The sequence below is a fragment of the Penicillium malachiteum genome (genome assembly GCF_028827825.1).
Source record: "Penicillium malachiteum strain IBT 17515 chromosome Unknown utg000003l:1.0-4950554.0:1.0-4952489.0, whole genome shotgun sequence".
Classification (NCBI taxonomy): domain Eukaryota; kingdom Fungi; phylum Ascomycota; class Eurotiomycetes; order Eurotiales; family Aspergillaceae; genus Penicillium; species Penicillium malachiteum.
Window position 1 is genome coordinate 4,477,482 of NW_026643096.1, and position 18,741 is coordinate 4,496,222.

General features: G+C 46.8%; 6 protein-coding genes across 6 annotated transcripts; 1 reads left to right on the plus strand and 5 right to left on the minus strand.

The window, feature by feature from the left end:
* Positions 1 to 30: 30 nt before the first annotated feature.
* N7483_007964 (uncharacterized protein) lies at positions 31 to 4,787 on the minus strand (the record flags this gene model as incomplete). Its single annotated transcript, XM_057091401.1, has 5 exons — positions 31 to 195; positions 255 to 443; positions 502 to 1,348; positions 1,473 to 2,275; positions 2,301 to 4,787. Coding segments are annotated over 5 exons (4,491 nt in total), but the record flags the coding sequence as incomplete, so codon positions are not given.
* Positions 4,788 to 5,264: 477 nt separating this feature from the next.
* N7483_007965 (uncharacterized protein) lies at positions 5,265 to 5,858 on the plus strand (the record flags this gene model as incomplete). Its single annotated transcript, XM_057091402.1, has 2 exons — positions 5,265 to 5,281; positions 5,396 to 5,858. The coding sequence occupies 2 exons, from the start codon at positions 5,265 to 5,267 to the stop codon at positions 5,856 to 5,858; spliced, it is 480 nt and encodes a 159-aa protein (XP_056946143.1).
* Positions 5,859 to 6,398: 540 nt separating this feature from the next.
* Positions 6,399 to 6,854, minus strand: N7483_007966 (uncharacterized protein; the record flags this gene model as incomplete). The annotated part of the gene is made up of 2 exons (XM_057091403.1): positions 6,399 to 6,614; positions 6,729 to 6,854. 2 exons carry the CDS (start codon positions 6,852 to 6,854, stop codon positions 6,399 to 6,401), a joined length of 342 nt encoding a protein of 113 aa, XP_056946144.1.
* Positions 6,855 to 7,876: 1,022 nt separating this feature from the next.
* Positions 7,877 to 9,195, minus strand: N7483_007967 (chitin synthase export chaperone; the record flags this gene model as incomplete). Its single annotated transcript, XM_057091404.1, has 6 exons — positions 7,877 to 8,085; positions 8,144 to 8,477; positions 8,544 to 8,637; positions 8,706 to 8,793; positions 8,861 to 8,954; positions 9,166 to 9,195. 6 exons carry the CDS (start codon positions 9,193 to 9,195, stop codon positions 7,877 to 7,879), a joined length of 849 nt encoding a protein of 282 aa, XP_056946145.1.
* Positions 9,196 to 14,909: 5,714 nt separating this feature from the next.
* Positions 14,910 to 16,161, minus strand: N7483_007968 (dienelactone hydrolase family protein; the record flags this gene model as incomplete). Its single annotated transcript, XM_057091405.1, has 5 exons — positions 14,910 to 15,064; positions 15,126 to 15,237; positions 15,334 to 15,585; positions 15,750 to 15,901; positions 16,101 to 16,161. 5 exons carry the CDS (start codon positions 16,159 to 16,161, stop codon positions 14,910 to 14,912), a joined length of 732 nt encoding a protein of 243 aa, XP_056946146.1.
* A 635-nt stretch (positions 16,162 to 16,796) lies between these two features.
* erg4 (c-24(28) sterol reductase) lies at positions 16,797 to 18,598 on the minus strand (the record flags this gene model as incomplete). Its single annotated transcript, XM_057091406.1, has 4 exons — positions 16,797 to 16,808; positions 16,865 to 17,082; positions 17,147 to 17,478; positions 17,538 to 18,598. 4 exons carry the CDS (start codon positions 18,596 to 18,598, stop codon positions 16,797 to 16,799), a joined length of 1,623 nt encoding a protein of 540 aa, XP_056946147.1.
* Positions 18,599 to 18,741: the final 143 nt, after the last annotated feature.

Sequence of the window (18,741 nt, forward strand, 5' to 3'; positions counted from 1 at the left end):
ACAGAAAGCAGGAAGCACAAGCGTAGACGCTTAGTTAACCATGCTCTGCAACTCACGTACGCGGCGAGCCAGGTGGGGAATGCGTCGAAGTAGAGCGTCTTGAGGGTTTTCAGCGACAATCTTCATGTAAAGATTGTTCAGACGTTCAGCAAGAACTAACATGACGCCTCCAGCAACGTCAGCCACTTCCTCGTCCTGCAGAAGCTAGTTAGTAGAGGTCGCAAGTGAGAGAATGACGGGGAAGAGATTCTTACCCGAGGGTTGACGTTGTTAAGAGCAACCTGAAGCCAGTGAAGGCGTGGCTCAACATTCTTGCTGAAAGATGCGGTCACAACCGAAGCGACGGACAAGACAATGACACCCGCGAGGCCACTCAAGAATCCGGGATCAATGCGGCTGAAAAAGTGATCGAACAGATCAGCCTGGTACTGAGAATGCATCCACTAGGAGAGAGTTAGTTCAGTTACTTCCACATTGATATATTTGGATTGTTAAACTCACAGTCATGATCGCGTCCTCAAATGGAGGACCACCGGCCTGGCAAAGACGGCGCACTTGGTTCAGCTCGGTGACGATCTCAGGGGCAATAGTCAGGCCTGGGGGCGAAGACATGCCGGCGGCATAAGGAACCGAACGCTGAGTTTGGACTTGGTTGTGACCTGGACCCTGGGCAGGAACGGGGGTGTGGGCGGCAAGGAGGTGAGCTGGAGTGCGCGAACTTCCAGCGGGAGGAACCGAAGAGTGACCATTCTCGGTAGCCGTCTGGGTCACCATAGTGAGTCGGTCCACACTAAGCATCATAGTGCGCATCATGCCCTCCATCTGCTCCAGTTTCGCGTTGGTGGCTGCACGGTCCTTCTCCAGACGCGAGATCTTAGCGTTAGCTTCATGGAGAGTTTTCTGACTGTTCACGATGCCATCGACCAGAGGGCTGATAGAGAGGCTGAAGGTACTGGCAAATTCGGTATCAAAGTAAGCGCGAAGCTTCTTGAAGACTGCATCAGCATTATCATTGATGAGACCGGCATCGTGCAGAGACTTGTTGACGATGGTAGAGACATCTCTGCTCAGCTTGTCCTCAAGGCTTTGAGTGATGACGGGAACGACATCGGACTTGAGACGAGTCTCAACGATACGGTTGACGTTCATCTCCATATCAGTGGAGATTCCCTGAAGAACCATCTGCATCTTCTTGTTGGAGGACGCGTCCCATGCACAACGCTCGTCCTCGAAGAGCTTGGTAATAGCCTCCATTTTCTTGTCGAGACTAGTATTGAACTCCTCAGCTACCTGGACGCGTAACTGGTCGAGGTTGCGGGTGATGGTATCGGTGGTTATGTAGGCAGCACTCTCGGCAGTGGGGGGTAAGGTTACGGGTCTCAAGAGTGAGAGCGTCACCAGAGGTGTGAGCAGCGTGAGAGGCGCCAATTTCGGAGGTCTTGGGGTCCATTGTTGTTGAAGTAGAAAATGACGAGGGATCAAAGTCGAGGGAAGTTTGGAGGGGCTCAACACCAACGATCGCAGTCGGTTGTTTGAGTTTGGAGGAGGTATCAGTGGAAGAAGGCTTCTTTTTCTTTTTTCTGTCGGACTTCTCGGTGAAGGTTGGCACGGCAAAATGTTCAGGTTGCTCCTCGGTGAGCTTTTTCTTTGGTCCCTTGGTAGGAGAAAGATTGCGAGGTTGAAGAACACCAGAGGCAGAATCAGTCGCGTCCTGTTTCTTGACTGACTCCTTTGTGGTGCGAGAGGGGTTCGAAGTCGCGTCACCGTTGACAGAGGGATCGTCAGTGATGTAGGAGGGGAATGACTGAAGATCGGTGATTTCAATTGAACCTTCCGCCTGCGCGTCAATGGGAGAAATGACACGGTTCTGTGAAGTCCATCCCAAGTCCTCGCGTTTGATGTTCATGCAGGTAACGCCGTGCGAATGCATTACATACAACTCGAACAAATCTTCCTCCTCTAACGAACCATTGTCCTTCGCCTTCTTTTCTTTCTCTGTCTCACCTTTAACTACAGGTAGCAGCTCCAGGCTTCGAAGCTGACCCTTGGATCCAAGAGAAATCTCCCGAATACCACTCAGACAAGCAGTCGATTCGGGCTTTTGCAAGATATCATCATTCGCAGCCGCGGCCTTGATAAACGCAGCCTGGGACATGTTTGCGAGATTGTATCGTGGCACAGACAGATGAACGAAATAAATCGAGTTGCGAGTAGGGTGTCCCACCGCAATGATACCAGAAGACGGATGATAAGCCACGCTACAAATTGCATCCGACTCGTTCTCGTGGGGGGAATTTGACCTCCTCCACAGCCTTGCCAAGCCCAATATCCCAGAGCTGCAAGGTGTGGTTCTGTTTGAGACCCACCAGAACGTATCGAAGGGCAGTGTGCTTGGAGTAGGGACGCAGCTTGTCCACGAACAGCACAGAGGTGGGCCAAGACTTCTCCGTCGGAGAGCCAGTTACGAACGTGTTCAAGGGAACCCGCACCTCATTCATAGAGGTGCCGGTACTATCCCCATAACTGGCACGAACCACGCTTTCCTGAATATCCCAGAAGCGCAGTCGGCCGGTCTTGTCAAGAGACGCAATAACACTGTCATCGTGGCTGAACACAAAGTCCTTTCCAGCTTTGCCAGTCGAGATCTTGAGTGCACGTTCCTTGAAGTACTTGGCCGTGTCGACGACGCCCCTCTTTCCAAATACTTCAAACTCGGGAGTCCTCGCCACCTTAGCAGAAACGACATATATATTCTTGCCACGCCCAATCGCAAAGATATCCGTGTGGCGAGAGCTTCGTTTGGCCCGCGTTTTCAGCTGACCGCCAGATGTGTTTTCATCCGAGGCAGGGTATGGGGGGAAGACAAGACTTTCACTTTCCAGTGCATCAGTCTCGAACAGATCTTTGCCTTGGCGAGAGATCAAAGACCAGTACACTGTGCCACTGACACCGATGCCAAGAATTGCATGCATATCCGGGTCACCTCTGGAATATTGTGAATTGCACAGAGCAACATTGAAGATACGATCCCGAGTGGATCGGAAGACCTGTCGATCACTTCCGTCATCCTGGCGAATGATGCGGATTCCACCTGTCTTGGGTAGCGCATACACAATGTAATCAGAGGTAGCGGAAGTCAAAGAGCGATCCAGTTGGTCAAACTCTTTCTTCAGACGTGCAATATCCATGACGCCGTCATCGCGGAAACCCACCAACTTTCCAGTATTGGGTTTCACGGTAATCGAAATGAATGGCCGCAGCGGGAAGTTCTTAACTGAGACAACACGCTCTTCGTCCTTTTCGGCACTGTCCTCGGCGCTCTCCCAGCTATCAGCCAGAGCCTCGGCATTTTCATTCCGGGCTTGTTCAGTGGGAGAGGGAGCAGAATCGATCTCAGGCTCCTTAGCCACCTGAGGCGGTTCCACCTGGGGCATTTTAACCGACTTGGTCAACCCAATTGCTTCCTGAACCCCAACGAGAGACTCTCGGAGACGAGAGGCAACAGCAGCCATGGCTGTTTCGGCCAAGTCCTCGCTGGCTGAAGTCTCAGCATCTGATTTCACGGCTGGGGCTTCCCCGCCACCGAGAGAGATTCCAATCTCATCAACAAGACGACTGACGACTTCGTGCACAGCGCGGCGCTGCCCTTCCTCCAAAACGGGGGACTTGCTACGCTGCGGGATCTGTGGCGCAGCCAATTCGACAGCCGATGGTGGATCAAAACTGAGCGAAGTGGCAGTCACGTCCAGTTCTTGAGCGGCATCAACACTCGAGAACTCATCGCTCGACCGAGCCTGAGGCGACTTGGCACCTGGCGAGATCGCAGCCAGTTGATCAAAGGGATTGACATACGTAAACATCGAATCCTTGGAGGCTGAAGGAGGTGCGACCGTTTCCGGCTTCGCACCACTGGTCTCAGGCAAGGATTCGACTTCGTCGGCAAAGTCTTCGAACTGGCTGACGGTTTGATCTAGCTTTGTTTCAAGTGCTGCAGGCTCCGGGATAGCTCGGTGAGCCTTAACCGAGATAGGAGGCTCGGCAGGTCCCTCGGTACGGTTAAGAAGTCGAAGCAACATATTCTGAGTATGGTCGCTTGGGGCACCTTCCCCTTGGGTTGGGGCCACCGGCACAGGTGCAACAGGGGCGTTGAGGAACGAGGCAATCAAGTCTGAAGCGGAAGCTTTTCGTGCCTGGGACGAGGCCACCTCCTGGATATGGTGAGGTCGCGATTGTTCCAAATCTCCAACAGTCGGCATTGGTTGAACTGCACGGGGTTGACCTGCAGCAACGGGAGCTTGACCATGGCTGAAGCGAAGTAGATTCAGCAAATTTGCTGCGCGGTCTGGGTTGTTCTGTTGTGAAGGTGGAGGTTGATTCCATTCCCCATGGGGAGTAGGCAAGTTTGGGCTGAGAATATCAGACCCGTGATGCGGCGGGGAGTTCAAGGGATGACCAGACGAAGGACTGTGGATAGCCGAAGATACCGATGGATGATGATATCCATTAAAGTGGGGATGGGGATAGCTTTGGCCATCGTAGGGAGGATGCTGAGGATGCTGAGGATGAGGCGGGAACATGCCGGGCTGGTATGGCTGAGCCATTCGCTGCTGAGGCTGCTGCTGCTGATGATGCTGATATTGCTGATAATCCTGGGGGGGGACCATTGGGCGAGGGGCGAGGCCGGATAGAAGCCAGGAGGGCCTGGATATCGTTGGGGGTGGACATTTCTGTCGCTCGTCAATTACGACGACCTCCGAACGAAATCTCCACAGAAGCTTTCCGAAGCTACCTCAAGAGCTTGACTTTTGAACCCAAAGGTCTATTTGCAATAAAATGATTTATGTAAAAGAAAATTATTCACAGCCAGGGAATGCAAATGATTGGACGAGCTGTATTGGGGAAAAAAGAAACAAGGAATACGTGAGGATCGTTAATGAGTGATGCAAAGGTAAAGAAAGAAAGAGAGGTTCTCATCGAGAATTCGATTGTGTTGTGAGATAATCACCAAGGCGGTGTGGAAGGCGGTGAGTGTTTTATAAATGGATCTAATTGTTGCAGTATATTGCAGGTCTGAAGTTCCACTACACTTCAGTCCCAACCTGGGTGACTTCCCTTATAACAGGAGAACTCTGGTCTCGTTATAATCCGAGGACATACAGATGGATTATCATTATTCAGGTCTCTGTCTATAACATCGTCAACCTCACCCAACTCCCTCAGACTCAACTCTTTACCATTTCAACCCCTCAAACAACGTCATCACGATGTTCTGTCTCCGAAGGTAAGACCCATCATTCCCTCGAAAAAGAAGAGAGGAAACCCCATCCTACTCTCAAAAATCATACATGTGTCAAGGCAAGTGAAATAATTGAATCTAATATTTTAGTTTCATTAGCTGGCTTCCACTGCTCTTCATTCCGACCAACGCCTCGCCACTTTTCATCATCTCCTTCGTGGCTCTTACCTACATCATCCACCGACCATGCATCTACTGCTCCGCTCTCCTACTCATCCTATTCGCTTCATCATGCCACTGGTCTGATCGCTGTCTATTCGATCTCCGGAGTAACTGGTTTGCGCCACGATACAGCTCCAGCGCGTTATCGGATTACAACTCTACCTCAAACGCCACTATGCCTGTTCCACTACCTGGTGATAACCTTGCGAGCTTTGTCTTTGATACTGTCAACTCTACTGCGAAGGCACTGGCTGGTGCTGCGGTTGATAGTGCGCAGCAACGACTAGGAATTGAGTCTCGACCTGATGAATGGACGGGTGTGGGATTGGAATGGTTGCGCAGTTTGTTAGGGAAGCGGGAGTGGACTCTCCCTTGTGTGGATGTTAAGGTCCGACTTTGAGTTCTGGAGAAGAAAAAATTCAATCGACATGAGTGTATCTGAGCTTTGTGGGGCTTCTGTACTTATCTACAAGAATTCAGTCATGAGATCAATGATCATACGCTTTCTGTTTTGAGTTTCATCGTGACGAGTTTGTGTCACATCCATGGGTGTGTTTACAGATGAATCGTGGTTTTTTTTCCCTCGGTGGTGTAGTATCAAGACACTCATTGACATTCATTTGAACGGGTTTATTCTTAGTCTATTTAAGCATTGCGACATGCATTGTACATGATGTCTCATTTGGTGTTGGGCTTGGATAGTCTTTTGATAGGGAAATAACCAAAACTGATTCCTACATGTATCAACTACTGCAGTAATCCAAATGAGATCAGTAGATGCCCGACCAAGTTTCAACTTAAAGGCTGATCCACCTTCTAAACACGGGTACATTGGACTTGAGAGTGCAATGTAGACAAGAACAAGATATCCTCGACAATGACCATGAAAGAAATCGAAACAAAGAATCTTTAAGTAACATGAAAGAATACTATAATTATCCTAGGTACCGGTATCTTTCTGTCCACCAGCAGCAGTTTCAATTCTTCTATCATCCAACCGTGAAGTTGACCCAGGCACATAAGTACTCGACGGTGCAGATGTGGGCAAAGTATCAGAGCGCTCATCGCTCAGTTCATCATCGCCGGTCTTAACGCAAATGCCTAGGGATTGCAAGAAATTGTTGACACCGGTGATACAAGCTGCACAGGAACAAATCTATGGAAATCAGTACTAGTCCAGTATAGAAATTATTTTCCGGTCATCGGTAGAGTCAAGCCGAAGGAGACACCAGCTGGCTGATATAATCTCCAAGGGTATTTGAGAGCATACCTGTCCTAGTCCACCAGATAAACAGTGGCGTAAAGCTGAAGTATCCCCAGACGATATGGCAGATAGTACGCAGTTAAGAGTTCCTGAGAGACCGACGCATGCCACTAAATTGCATGTCGGTGGCATTTGATCAATGGCTCGATGGTTTTGTTCCCGGACTAGAGGAATCTAATTAGTAATGTGGAGAGTTCAGATTTAATGCAGAAGGCTCATTGGTATGAGAGAGGAAATGGGCGCTGTACGGGACATTTCAGGCGTGGGTTCATCTCGTTGATTGAGTACATGTGGTGATGCGATAGAAGTCGTCAGGCTCGAGGCTAAGGCCGCGATTGATACGTTGATGTGCATTCTGCGTGTCTTGATTGAAATTTATAGTCTAAGATGTCCTGGGGAAGAGGGAAAAAGTGGTTCTGGCGATGGCGTACACGAAATAAGAATCTACTTCGACTAGACACCATCATAATACCGGTCATCCCGAGCGAATATATAGTAATTTGACCATTTTCGCTTCGAAAAGGGAACCCGCAGTATCTATACAACCTGTCACTTCATGCCATGCACATGTGTTACACCCTCAGGTTCCGAGGACTGGACTTCTGCAGGAGAATAGGCAAACAGTGGACGGATGGGTCACACCGGGTCACATTGAGATCCATTAGGAATCCTTGTGTTGTAGTTTACATTTTTCCGCCATTATCAATACTACAACACTACAGCAAACGCCAAGAACTAACAGAGAAGATAAAGTGATGATTAAGAGGAATCGATTATCGGACGTGGGAATTATAGCCTAAGTACATGATGAAGAGGTATCTGAAACATGAAAAGATATGCCCACAGCAACAAAACCTATTGAAAACCAAGCTCCACTGGGGAACATGAAGAATAGGGAGGCCAATGTAGGGTAAAAGATATGGCAAGCCACCAGAGAAACATAGAAAGGAAGAAATAGACAGTTAATCGTGAAACATAACCAGAGAAATGTGGTATCACAACGTCAAAAGCTCTGTTCGTCGATGACGGAAATGTCACAAGAAAAGAACTAACGCCTCGGGTCTGGAAGAGCAGATGAAAATCAGGGGACTCATGTATTGAACATAAATGGAAGTAAATCTGCAGCACAAAATCAAATAAGAACTGGAGTACAATTAATTGTATCCACCGACGGGCAAAGGCCAGTCATCTTCTGTGATGCTGCTCCAGAAGGCCCAGACACCAATAACGGAGAGAAGCGTGAAAAGAGTCTCGAATAGAGTTCCGTTGATCTTGCCATTGGATGCGTTGCAGAGATGAACACTAATCACATATTGGAAGATCTGGCCGATGGCGAACAGGAGCGCAGCGCCGGTTAAATAAACTGTATCAGGACATCAGTAAAGAGACTTTAATAACTCCCAAAAGAAAAGGATACGTACGCATGGGCCGGAACTCCCCCAGGATCCGCAGAACCAGCACAGCCTCGAGAACGAAAAACACCACCAAACACACCAACGGGAACAGTTGGTACAAGACGTAGATAGCGATGTTGCGGTAGTTCGAGGCTGAGCTCGCCTGGAAATGGCCAGACCAGTCGAAGGCCGTGTCCAGAGCAATGTACCCGCTACCGATGAAGAGCGCAAGGGCCGATGCGCAAATTAAGCCAATCGATGCCCCCGTGCCATCATCAAGTAGCTGGAACCCTACAAATGCGTTAAGCAGGAGGATCCAACAAGTTGCCGTAATTGCTCCAATATGAATTGCCGAGAAACCCTGATTATACTCGGTTAGCCCTCCATAACAAGTTTATACAATAAAATTGGTGGTTCAAAGTCTTACCTTGCGCACTGAATCCTCAATCGGAAGCCCACCCACTGTGAAAATCTCACAGATCTCGATAATGATAAATCCAAATAGGAACAGTTGCATCTCACTAAATTACCCCCAAAGTATGAGTCTCCGATGAACGTAGCCGGGAGATGATGTCTTAGGAATACGTACCGACGCCCGACGGCAGCGTGCTTCTTGTCCGACCTCCATAGCAAATAAAGCGACACCAAGATGGCGATAACGGCGAACAAAATGGACCCTGTATCCCAATTAATCTCGCTACCCCAATATATCAGTATCCCATGTAGTTGTTGTCGCTAGCATACCTAAGTTTGCGAGGTATCGGTTACCGCTCAAATCGATACCGTGGAGCGCACATCCGCCGTAGTTTACGCTGGGAGGCTGGTTGTCGACAAAAAGCTAAGAACATGATCAACCCCGGTTAGTTCAAAGTCTCGGATGGTCTTCTATCTCGGGGTTTAAGGGTCTCACGAACATTGCACACGGGTAATAGCGAGTCGCGACAAAAGTCCTGTGGCACCCCGAAGGGTGGATGCGGTCAGCGGGAGGGGTCGTGGCCTATAGGGTCGCGATAGTGGAATTCCAGCGCCCTCTTTTGCCAACAACTCACCTTGAAGTTACCGAATTGTGTGGAGCCCATGGTGAGAGTTTGATGCGATCACGATAGTATTAACGAGGGACGCGATGAGGGCTGAGAGGAGTGGGGACGGGGAACCGGAGCGTCCCCTGACCCACGCTGAGACGAACGGTCACGATGGGAAAGGCGTATTTTGATGGTGAGGGTGAGTGGATGAGGAGGAGCGAGGGCTCTAGCGAGAGATGAGCCTTTGAAGTGTTGGGGAATTAACGAGAGGAGTCGAGATCGAGATCAAGAGGAGATGCGATTCCAAGGTTTGGGACTCGGGAAATTGGCACTAGTCGGGGCTAGGCTGAAGCTGGATTAACGCCAAAGCTCTTTTTCCAAGTTGTAAGAAACTGGGTCTCGCAAACTTGAGATTGAAATTCTGACTATGATGGAGTTACAATTGGATAAGCTGGAAGTAGTTTGGAAGGAATTGAATTCATATTTTTGTTCAATTATCGGTTCTCCTAGGAAACCGAACCATGGGCTCATTATATTTGGGTCATACGTTGGGGCTAAGAATAGGCACACAAAGCACATACGACATAAACATGCACATGGCAATATAGTCTCCAGGGCCACTTCCAAGGTTTTTTTCTAATATCAATGCATTTAAATGGTTGACCGGGATATCTTTCAGAGCTTGTATGGGGCTCAACAAGGGTATTTAAAAGGAAAAGATCTACAGAATAAGCAAAAATTTATACACCACGGCAACGGATGCAAGGGAAGCGCCTGCATGATGGGTTGGAGTTAAAAAGAGAAAAAAAAATTACTCATGGAGCCTAATTATTTACCAATTTGGAGTAAGATTGCTATTAAATAGTCGAGGGGAAAGAAAAAAAAACATGCTGAAAGAAATAAAAGACAAAAGACATGCGGTGAGTGTGGATTGAACACACGACCTCCAGATGTAATGAGTGAAGTTGACTTCAGTCTGGCGCTCTCCCAACTGAGCTATCCCCGCCACTTGCTGTTTGTAACTTGAAATTATGACATTCAGAAGTGTCCGTGAATTAATGACTAACTTGTATGGAGCACTTGAGTACTAATGTACCTGCACCACTCCAGATTTCAAATTCCCTGGATCTACTAGGACTGAGCGGTTTGTCCATCGGAATATAAATTCTCTGGAATATCATTTAGGATCTAGGGGTATAAAGTGTTTGTGGATTTATAGTGATCAAGCCTGGTGTATCTGCACATGTGTCTCATTGGCACCTAAGTACTATGTAAGACTCAGACATGACTCGGAAGTAGTATATATGTATAAGACATCTCCACCTGGGCAGGGCTGGACACCGGCATCTGGATGCTTTGACTCCTCACGGGAGTCACCCAGGGCTCCCGAGGTCCCTGGAGTCAGACTATCCTGATTCAGTCACTACACAAACCATCATACATCGAACCATTCGGACTTGCAATCCCAGACGCCGTCATTGAGCTCTCGCTGCTTCACCCCGGGTAAAAAATTGAAGTATATTCACCTGGGCACTCAGTGCTGGTGGATAAGGCCAGTGACTACTACAGTATATCCGCTTAAGAGTGACCCCCTACTAGTGATTCTGTCACAAATCTCGAAAATTTCAATGCAAGAAGGCTGTCAAAAGACAGAATAAGAAGATCTCATATGCCAAGTATATTGTAAAGTAAGCTGCTTATAATAGAATGGGAAAGTTTCGTAGGTTAAATATTTTATAAGGCTGTTTAAATTGTAATCTCAAACGTGAGAAGTTGACTGCCTAGAGCTAGGGGCCCATCTTAGGTAGGTAGGACTACTGTAGTATGCATGTAGCCCCCGCCTACATACATTTAAAATGTTCAAATGTTCAAATGTTCGAGTAAACCTGGAAAATATTATTTATACTACTATACGGATAGTACATACCTAGTAGTAGTGATGGAAGAACGTGTGCATGTGTGCATGTGTGTCATATGTGCTGGAGAGAGGGAAGTTGATATCTACAGGGAACGTGTGGACCATCGCCAGGTGGTCCCAAGTTCTAACACCCAGTGCCTTGTCTACTACCTGACTCGAATACTCGACAATCGAAGTGACATCAGTATTAGGGTACTTCCAAGGCTGTGCGCTCAAATATTATGTACCTCTTCGGGTCCATGTCTCAATCATGCATTGGATGTAAACTTTATCCCAAACTCGACCTGGGGATTAGTACACTGGCACTGCGGTAAATTTGATTGTCGAGTGCCCGCCCAGGTAGGTGTTCGGGGCTGGTAGTAGCAATTTAGCCTGAGAAGGGTGCCGGTGGCTACCAGTGGTCAAGTATTGTATCAAGTTCCAAGTTTAAGATTTAGGGTTCATAAAGACGTAGCTCACCAGTTGACAGATGCATGCTAAATATAAGGTCATCTCAAGTTGCATTGGTCCATTCTCCAGGGCTTCGAGGCACGAGCAGCACTTCAAGTTGAGTATTTTGAGGACGAAACTTGAATATATATAGACACCGTACTATATCTTCACCAGCTTGCCACCGTGGAACAACTTGAAGTGCTATCATGTAGTAGGAACTTAATGGATTTTTTTTTTTAGAAAATTCAAGTAAATCAATTCATTACCCAAAACAACATTGGTGAAAGCCAAATTTCACAAATGACTTCCAAGGTTCCAGGAAAACAGCCAAAAAAAAAACACCATGGCGGTTATCACTGAACCCAAACGAACGGAAGGCTGCTTTAGTGTGTAGGTCATGATGGCAAAGATTATTCGACAAAATATCAACTAGCGGGGATAGCTCAGTTGGGAGAGCGCCAGACTGAAGTCAACTTCACTCATTACATCTGGAGGTCGTGTGTTCAATCCACACTCACCGCATACTATTTTTTTTTCTTTTTGTTTTTTTAATTTATCTCGCTCAATTTACAATTGAGCGTTAGTAACGATATCTCGACCGCTTATTTTTGAAGACAGCACGACGGAATGATCCCTGTATGTATGAATGTATTGTCTTTGTCTGATATATTTCTGAATAAATTTCAAGCTTGATGTATCAATAGATGCTGCTTTATTGCACTACTAAGAACCGTCCATGGGACACACACCCTATAAAACTGCTGGCAGTTAGGCCCTGAAGTGCTACATCACCTAGTACTTACTATTCTATTCTATCTGAATCGTGTAACATTTGAATACACAATGGTAGTTATTGGCCGATATACCTAGGTCATATCCAGACAAATTTTATCACATCCCAAGGACATCAGCCTACGTGTATAACAAAACTGATAAAAGCGGCTAGCACTCGGGTCAAGTGCTAAACCGAAAGCAGTAAGCGGTGTGTCTATTTTGGAGCCCTAACCTTTGAAGATAACGCCAAACTAGAGCACACAGACATCAACTAGCGGGGATAGCTCAGTTGGGAGAGCGCCAGACTGAAGTCAACTTCACTCATTACATCTGGAGGTCGTGTGTTCAATCCACACTCACCGCATACATTTTTGCCTGTTGCAATGGGCTCAACTCCGAATGCATGGATGGACTGTGAATTTTCAGCGTTGTTGATGGGTATAAAATATTGTATATACTTCCAAGGTTCCAAACCTTGGAAGTTTTTTTAAAGGTTCGTTCCTATGTGAAAGTGTTGCGCTTCTTATGTCCTTTTTTGGGAGGATTTTTTTTCTTTTGCTTTGTAAATCTATTCAACCTTCTCCAAGTTATTTGGACATCTGGAATCAAAGCAATCAAAAATGGAATCTTATACCTAACCATTTGCCAAGACTACTGGGCTGGATCATGATGGATTTTTCCAATATTCACACTGTAGTATATAGCACTTGAGGAACTCCATATCAAATCTTCCTATGTAAGCTGCTCCTCTAACTACAATTCGTAGGCAACCTTGGAACCCCTCGACTGAATTTGGTTAATCTTGCAATCCACAGAAACTTAAATCAGCCTCTACGTCAAACTTGGGATCCCATACTAGCAGGTATCAGCTCGTGTTTGACATTTGAAGGTCTACATTACTACTTTCGAACAGTTCAAAGCACTCCAAATATATACATAGTGCCCACCTGGGCAGGTGAACAATGTGAGTTTAATACTATTTTATTAGATACCGAACAAATTTCATGATACAGGATGTCCTGTCTCACTTTCTACTATTTAGTAATTTTCAACTTAAAGTAGATACTTTCAGATTATTTCTTGTATACCTAGGTCTTCTTATTCTAACTACGAACCACAAGTTTATCTTTTGAACAGGCCTTGTTAATTCACACATGTGCCTCTTTTTGACTTGTAGTAGATAGCGTGTAGCCTATTTCACAAATTGTCAAGCTCAACATTTGAAAAGTCATACTCCTATCATAAGATTACAACCTTGGAATTTCAAGTTAATGCTTTTGAATTCATAACGAAGCCAGGTTCGGATACTCCAGTGCTTATACTAGATTAGCTTATAAGTCACGCCAGTCAGAGACAACGTTGGAAGATGTGCAGACTTAAACCAGTCTCCCTTGGTATGGTTCACGGTATAGGTCAATTATCTTAGTGAACAAAATTTGCGTGATCATGTTCAACTCATTTATATAGAGAGAATAATAAGCCAATGTTAGACATAAAGTCAGAAACTTCTAACCCCTATGGCATACAGTAACTGACTCTATAATAAGCCACAAAGGATCTCATACAGCCTTCAAAAAAATGAAAAATCCAACAATCCCATACATATATAGTCTACTAATGATATTGGTTCGCGGCATTGGTTGGGTAGCAACATGAATATAAGATAATATTGCCCAGGTGATCTCTCAGTGGGTAGGCTCTCAGTGGGTAGGTATTCAGTAACAAATGAAAAAAAAAAGGAATAAAAAAAGGCAGCAGATATAGGGAATAGTAAATGTGAAAGAGGAAAAATATATGCGGTGAGTGTGGATTGAACACACGACCTCCAGATGTAATGAGTGAAGTTGACTTCAGTCTGGCGCTCTCCCAACTGAGCTATCCCCGCTAGTTGATATCCTGTTGAATAATATTGACATGATAACCCACACAACCGTTAGCGATCGCTTCATAGTTTATTGATGCGAATTGACTATTTTTATCTCCACTGGTATATCGTGAATTGTGCTTACTTCGGGCTATAGAGTCGCGGGAGTGGACTCGAGTATTTTTCAGGCACATTACATAAATTCAACTCTGCTTCCAAGGTTTTAATCTTGGAACCAGGGCTCGGAATTGCCTGGCGTGGTCAATGAGTGATAGTGCTTCAACATTTGAAACTAGCAGAATATACTATACTTTAGGCAAATCTTCAAGTTTAGCACTTCCAAGCCTGAGGTTGAGTAGTATTACTAGTCGTGGTAGTCACTCAGAACCCGAAGATCAGATCAATCAATTAATTTACTTTGACCCCATAGTATAGATTTGTCCCATACTTCAGTTTACCTCGGCCTTGCATATATGTATGTGTCAATGTGAGAACGGAACGTGGTCGTCCCATCAACAACCCTGCACATGTGGAAATATACGGCCCCATACATTCGGAGTTAGCCCCTTGCAACCTCGGAACAGGCTAGTTGAAAAATCTTCGGGGTCATCCGATATCGATTTTGCGCACATATCCTATTAGTAATTCCGAGTCCTACAATTTCCAAATAGGAAGAGAAGGGTCAAAGGGAAACACATATCAACACCTCATTGTTTCAATGTTTGAATGCCGCCCTTCGGACCAGTCATTGGCCAGGATAATACTGTTAATAGATCATCGAACCTAGCATACATCCTCAACAACCAGCTCCTTGCCATCATGCTCACCCAAATCCAGCTTCAAGGTGCGTCCAAACAGTTCCAGAAGCATCTCGAAACAGGACTTGGTAATAGCTGGATCGTATCGGCCCTTGCTAAGCTCGTCTCGAATAAATGCGTCTAGTAATAATCAGTCACTGCGTCGAATATGAAAAAAGCGCAAAGTAGAATCGGAACTTACGCTGGGCCCATGCGACTTCGTAGAAGCTGAACAAGACTCCCTTATCATGCAGGGTTTTGCGAATTAGATCGCGACCTTCAGGAGGGACGTGTGTGTCGTTTTTGCCGAAGATCTAGAAATAATAATCAGTCAAAATAATCAGGCAGATAGATACTCGGAATATCGATCCGAGTATTGCATCCAGTAATCAGAAAGACAGGAAACATACCATCAACAGCTCGCCCTTAATATCACCCGTTCTGGCCAAACTATCATCATTCTTACCAGCAGCAAGAGTCTTGCTGTGGATATCCGTCGCAAAGTAACACACAGAAGCCTTAACGCGACTATCGAGTGCACAGCGGTATGCAAGGTGTCCACCCAAGCACATACCCGTGGCACCCACGCGACCATTGCAGGTTGGGAGGGAGAGGAGGTAATCCACACTTAGACTGGCGTCTTCGTCGTAGGCTGCCAGTTTCTATTATGTGGAGTTAGCTGGATTCTCAAGCGGTTCATTTTGTTCCACTATATAACTCAATCCAAATGAAACAGGTCGCTGAATCAAAGTAGACTGATTTACTTCGTATACGGACAATATGCCGAGCAGAGGGATATATGTTCCGCTGGATATAAGTAACATACCTTGGCGATCTTCCACTCATTACCCTTATCCGTATCCTCAGCATTATACAAAAGAGGCTCTGGGCCCGTGAACTCATGGTAGCTCGACGGAGCGGCACAGATATAACCCTGTCCAGCAATCTGGCGAGCGAATCGCGCGACGGGACCCGTTACTGAGAATCATTAGATCTGAATTCTAATGACCGGGTAGGGTTAACAACCTTGATAGATCTCGCTGAAGACGACCACACCGGGGAAACGAGCTTTGGAATATCCAGGGCATTGTGGGGTGGAATACGTAGATTCCTAGTATGTGTTAATTCCATTGGGATTCGTGAGTACGGCAATTGGAAGATTGGCGGAAGTACATACGCATGGAACCTTGGCCATCGGCCTTGGTTGGTACATCGTAGTAGGATTCTTGAACGAGCATCCTGAAGCTTTTATGAATTCCTTAGAGGATCACAAAGATCGGTAAGAGGTTGAAGCTCCAGAGTCAATTGATGGAGAAGCTACTTATCGATAAGGAATCGCGGGGCTGTATGGATTACATCAGCGAGGCATTTCATCCACCTGGGCAACGGCTGCCTCCCAACTATGAGAATAAGTCCAATGAGCACTATTTGGTAGTTTTGCATCTTTAGAGTATGGATATTAGCGTAGATCTGAAGATCACATGAACAATGTGTAAACGTGCCACGCATTTATAAATTACAATGCAGGGTTCCTTCGTCAAGCAAGGAAATTGACAACAACCTCCAGGAATGCAAAGGGAAAATGATAATTGAGAACCAGATGAAAGACTCGCGGAATGGAATATTGTACATGAAACAGAATGTTGAACGGTTACTGCAGGTACCCGAGAATCCCGGGGTTATACCAAAGCAAGCATTATAAAGAATTTAACTCGAGTCGTGCCAAAAAATTGCCCAAAGAGTCATTGCGTTTTTGGTGAACTCGCGGGCGAACAAAAAGCCCTCGAGCCCGCTGTACAGGGGGTGTAAAAAAACAAAAGCACAAGGGGGTAAGAAGAAGTATGTGTGTGATAACCTGCGTCATCATGCTAAATTAAATGACGTACTGTGAAACGGTAGTTAGTAAACGACTCTGGGAGTTCTCATTTTCGGGTTACTCACGGGAATGAAGAGGTAAGGAACCTCGCTCTCGTACTGGAGCCAAGCATCGCCGTACTTGATGCGGCAGCGCTGGATATCACGCAGAGCACGGTGCGAGATCATGCATGCGAAGAAGAGAGGGTAGAACCAGGGGAAGGGGCTGGAGAAACCGGTGATAAGACCCCAGTTCAGGGCGAAGAAAAGATCGCAAGTGTAATGAATCTTGCGAGCCTTGCCGTCTATAGAGAACAATCGTCAGTACTTACATCATAAAAACTGTACAGCGGTAGATAGGGTACTTACACCACCCATCGACAAGGATCTTGGAACCATCATCGGCGGTAATAGTCTTGGGATTTTCAACGGTCTGCCAGGGCAGCTGAGGGAAGGTGTTGCGCTTGACCAGAGTGCCACGCTCCTGCTGACGGAAACGGTTCTTCTGGCTGTTGGTGGTATCCCAGACCCAGTAGACAAACAGGTAGGCGACGTAGAGGAAAGCAAGGAAGTAGCGGTTCCAGTGGTACTCGGCTGGATCGTGGTTGGCCAAGTAGATAGTGCAGTGGCAGTAGCTGAGAGGAACACCGGCCAGGTTCCAGAAAATAAGCATGAAGCCCCACTTCTCGTAGTACATGTCCCTGATTTTGTGTCAGCTGCATGCACCTCAGTCATACAAAGGAGGAACGAATATACTTACCAGGTAGACACAATGCACTCCTCACCCTTGGAGCAGGCATTGGCGTAAAGGAAATGAGCCATGACAAGGAACATGACCTCACCAGAGACATAGCCGTAGATCTCGTACTGACGAGCAGCGGCACCCATAGAAAGGAAAAGCAGAATAAACCAAGGCAGGCGAACCTCGAAGAACATCTTGAAGTCAAGGATGCCGAACATACGAGGGTTAAGCTCGGCGCCCATGAAAAAGTCGTAGATCGGAGAGCCAGTCATACGGTGCTGTGCGCCACGCGCCAGAGCCGAGAAGTACGCGACAATGGAGACGAGAAAGCCAGAGAGGATGGCAACGCTAAGCAAAGGACCGAACTCATCAATGATGGTGTACAGCTTGAAGAGGCCAGTGAAGTGCAGAACCAGCACGATAATGATGCTAGTATAAAAAGACCAAACAGCTGAGCAGTAGTATGGCAATTGCTTGCCACCCGAGTGAGGCAATGAGCGACCAGTAACAGAGATACCAGGAAGCAGCACGTAGCACGCGCCCTCGAAGATGAAGAACACCCAATAGATTGTCCAAGCCTTGAGAGAGGGGAAAGCGCCAGTGTAAACCAAATGCGCCAAGTGGCCAAAGAAATCCGTGAAGCTCTGCCCCTCCTCGCGGGTAGGGAATTTGCCTCCATAATAGGTCGCGCCAATCCACATGTAGTACATGAGCATAGGGAAACCAATCATCATAGCTGAGACTCCCAGCGATCCACCAAACTCATAATGTCCGCTGTAATCAATCTTGGGGTCTAGTCCCTCCTCCCAGCCGTCCACAATGCGCGAGGAAGGCTTGGCCTCCGCGGTAGTCGCATGGCCATTGGCGTGACCATTGGTTGCGTGGCCATTGGTCTCAGACTTCACTGGGGTCTCATCATCCTCAATCTTAACTTTCGCGACAGTGCGACGACGAGTAGCTGACTTGGATCGGTTGACGGAGGGCGTGTCGACAGGGTTCTCGTTTTCGCTGCTCTCAAAGACAGAACTGTTACGAGTTCCCCGACGACCAGGGGTCTCAATAAAACCAGGACGGTCCATCTTCCTAAATGGAGCACAAAAGTCTCAATGTTAGTGAAGAAGTTCTAAGGAAAAAATGTTGTAGAAGTCGCAAGGGGACCCTATTTAAACATCCCGCAACCCGCGCAACGGGGGGCCACAGTGCAGGGGAAATTGGATCGCAA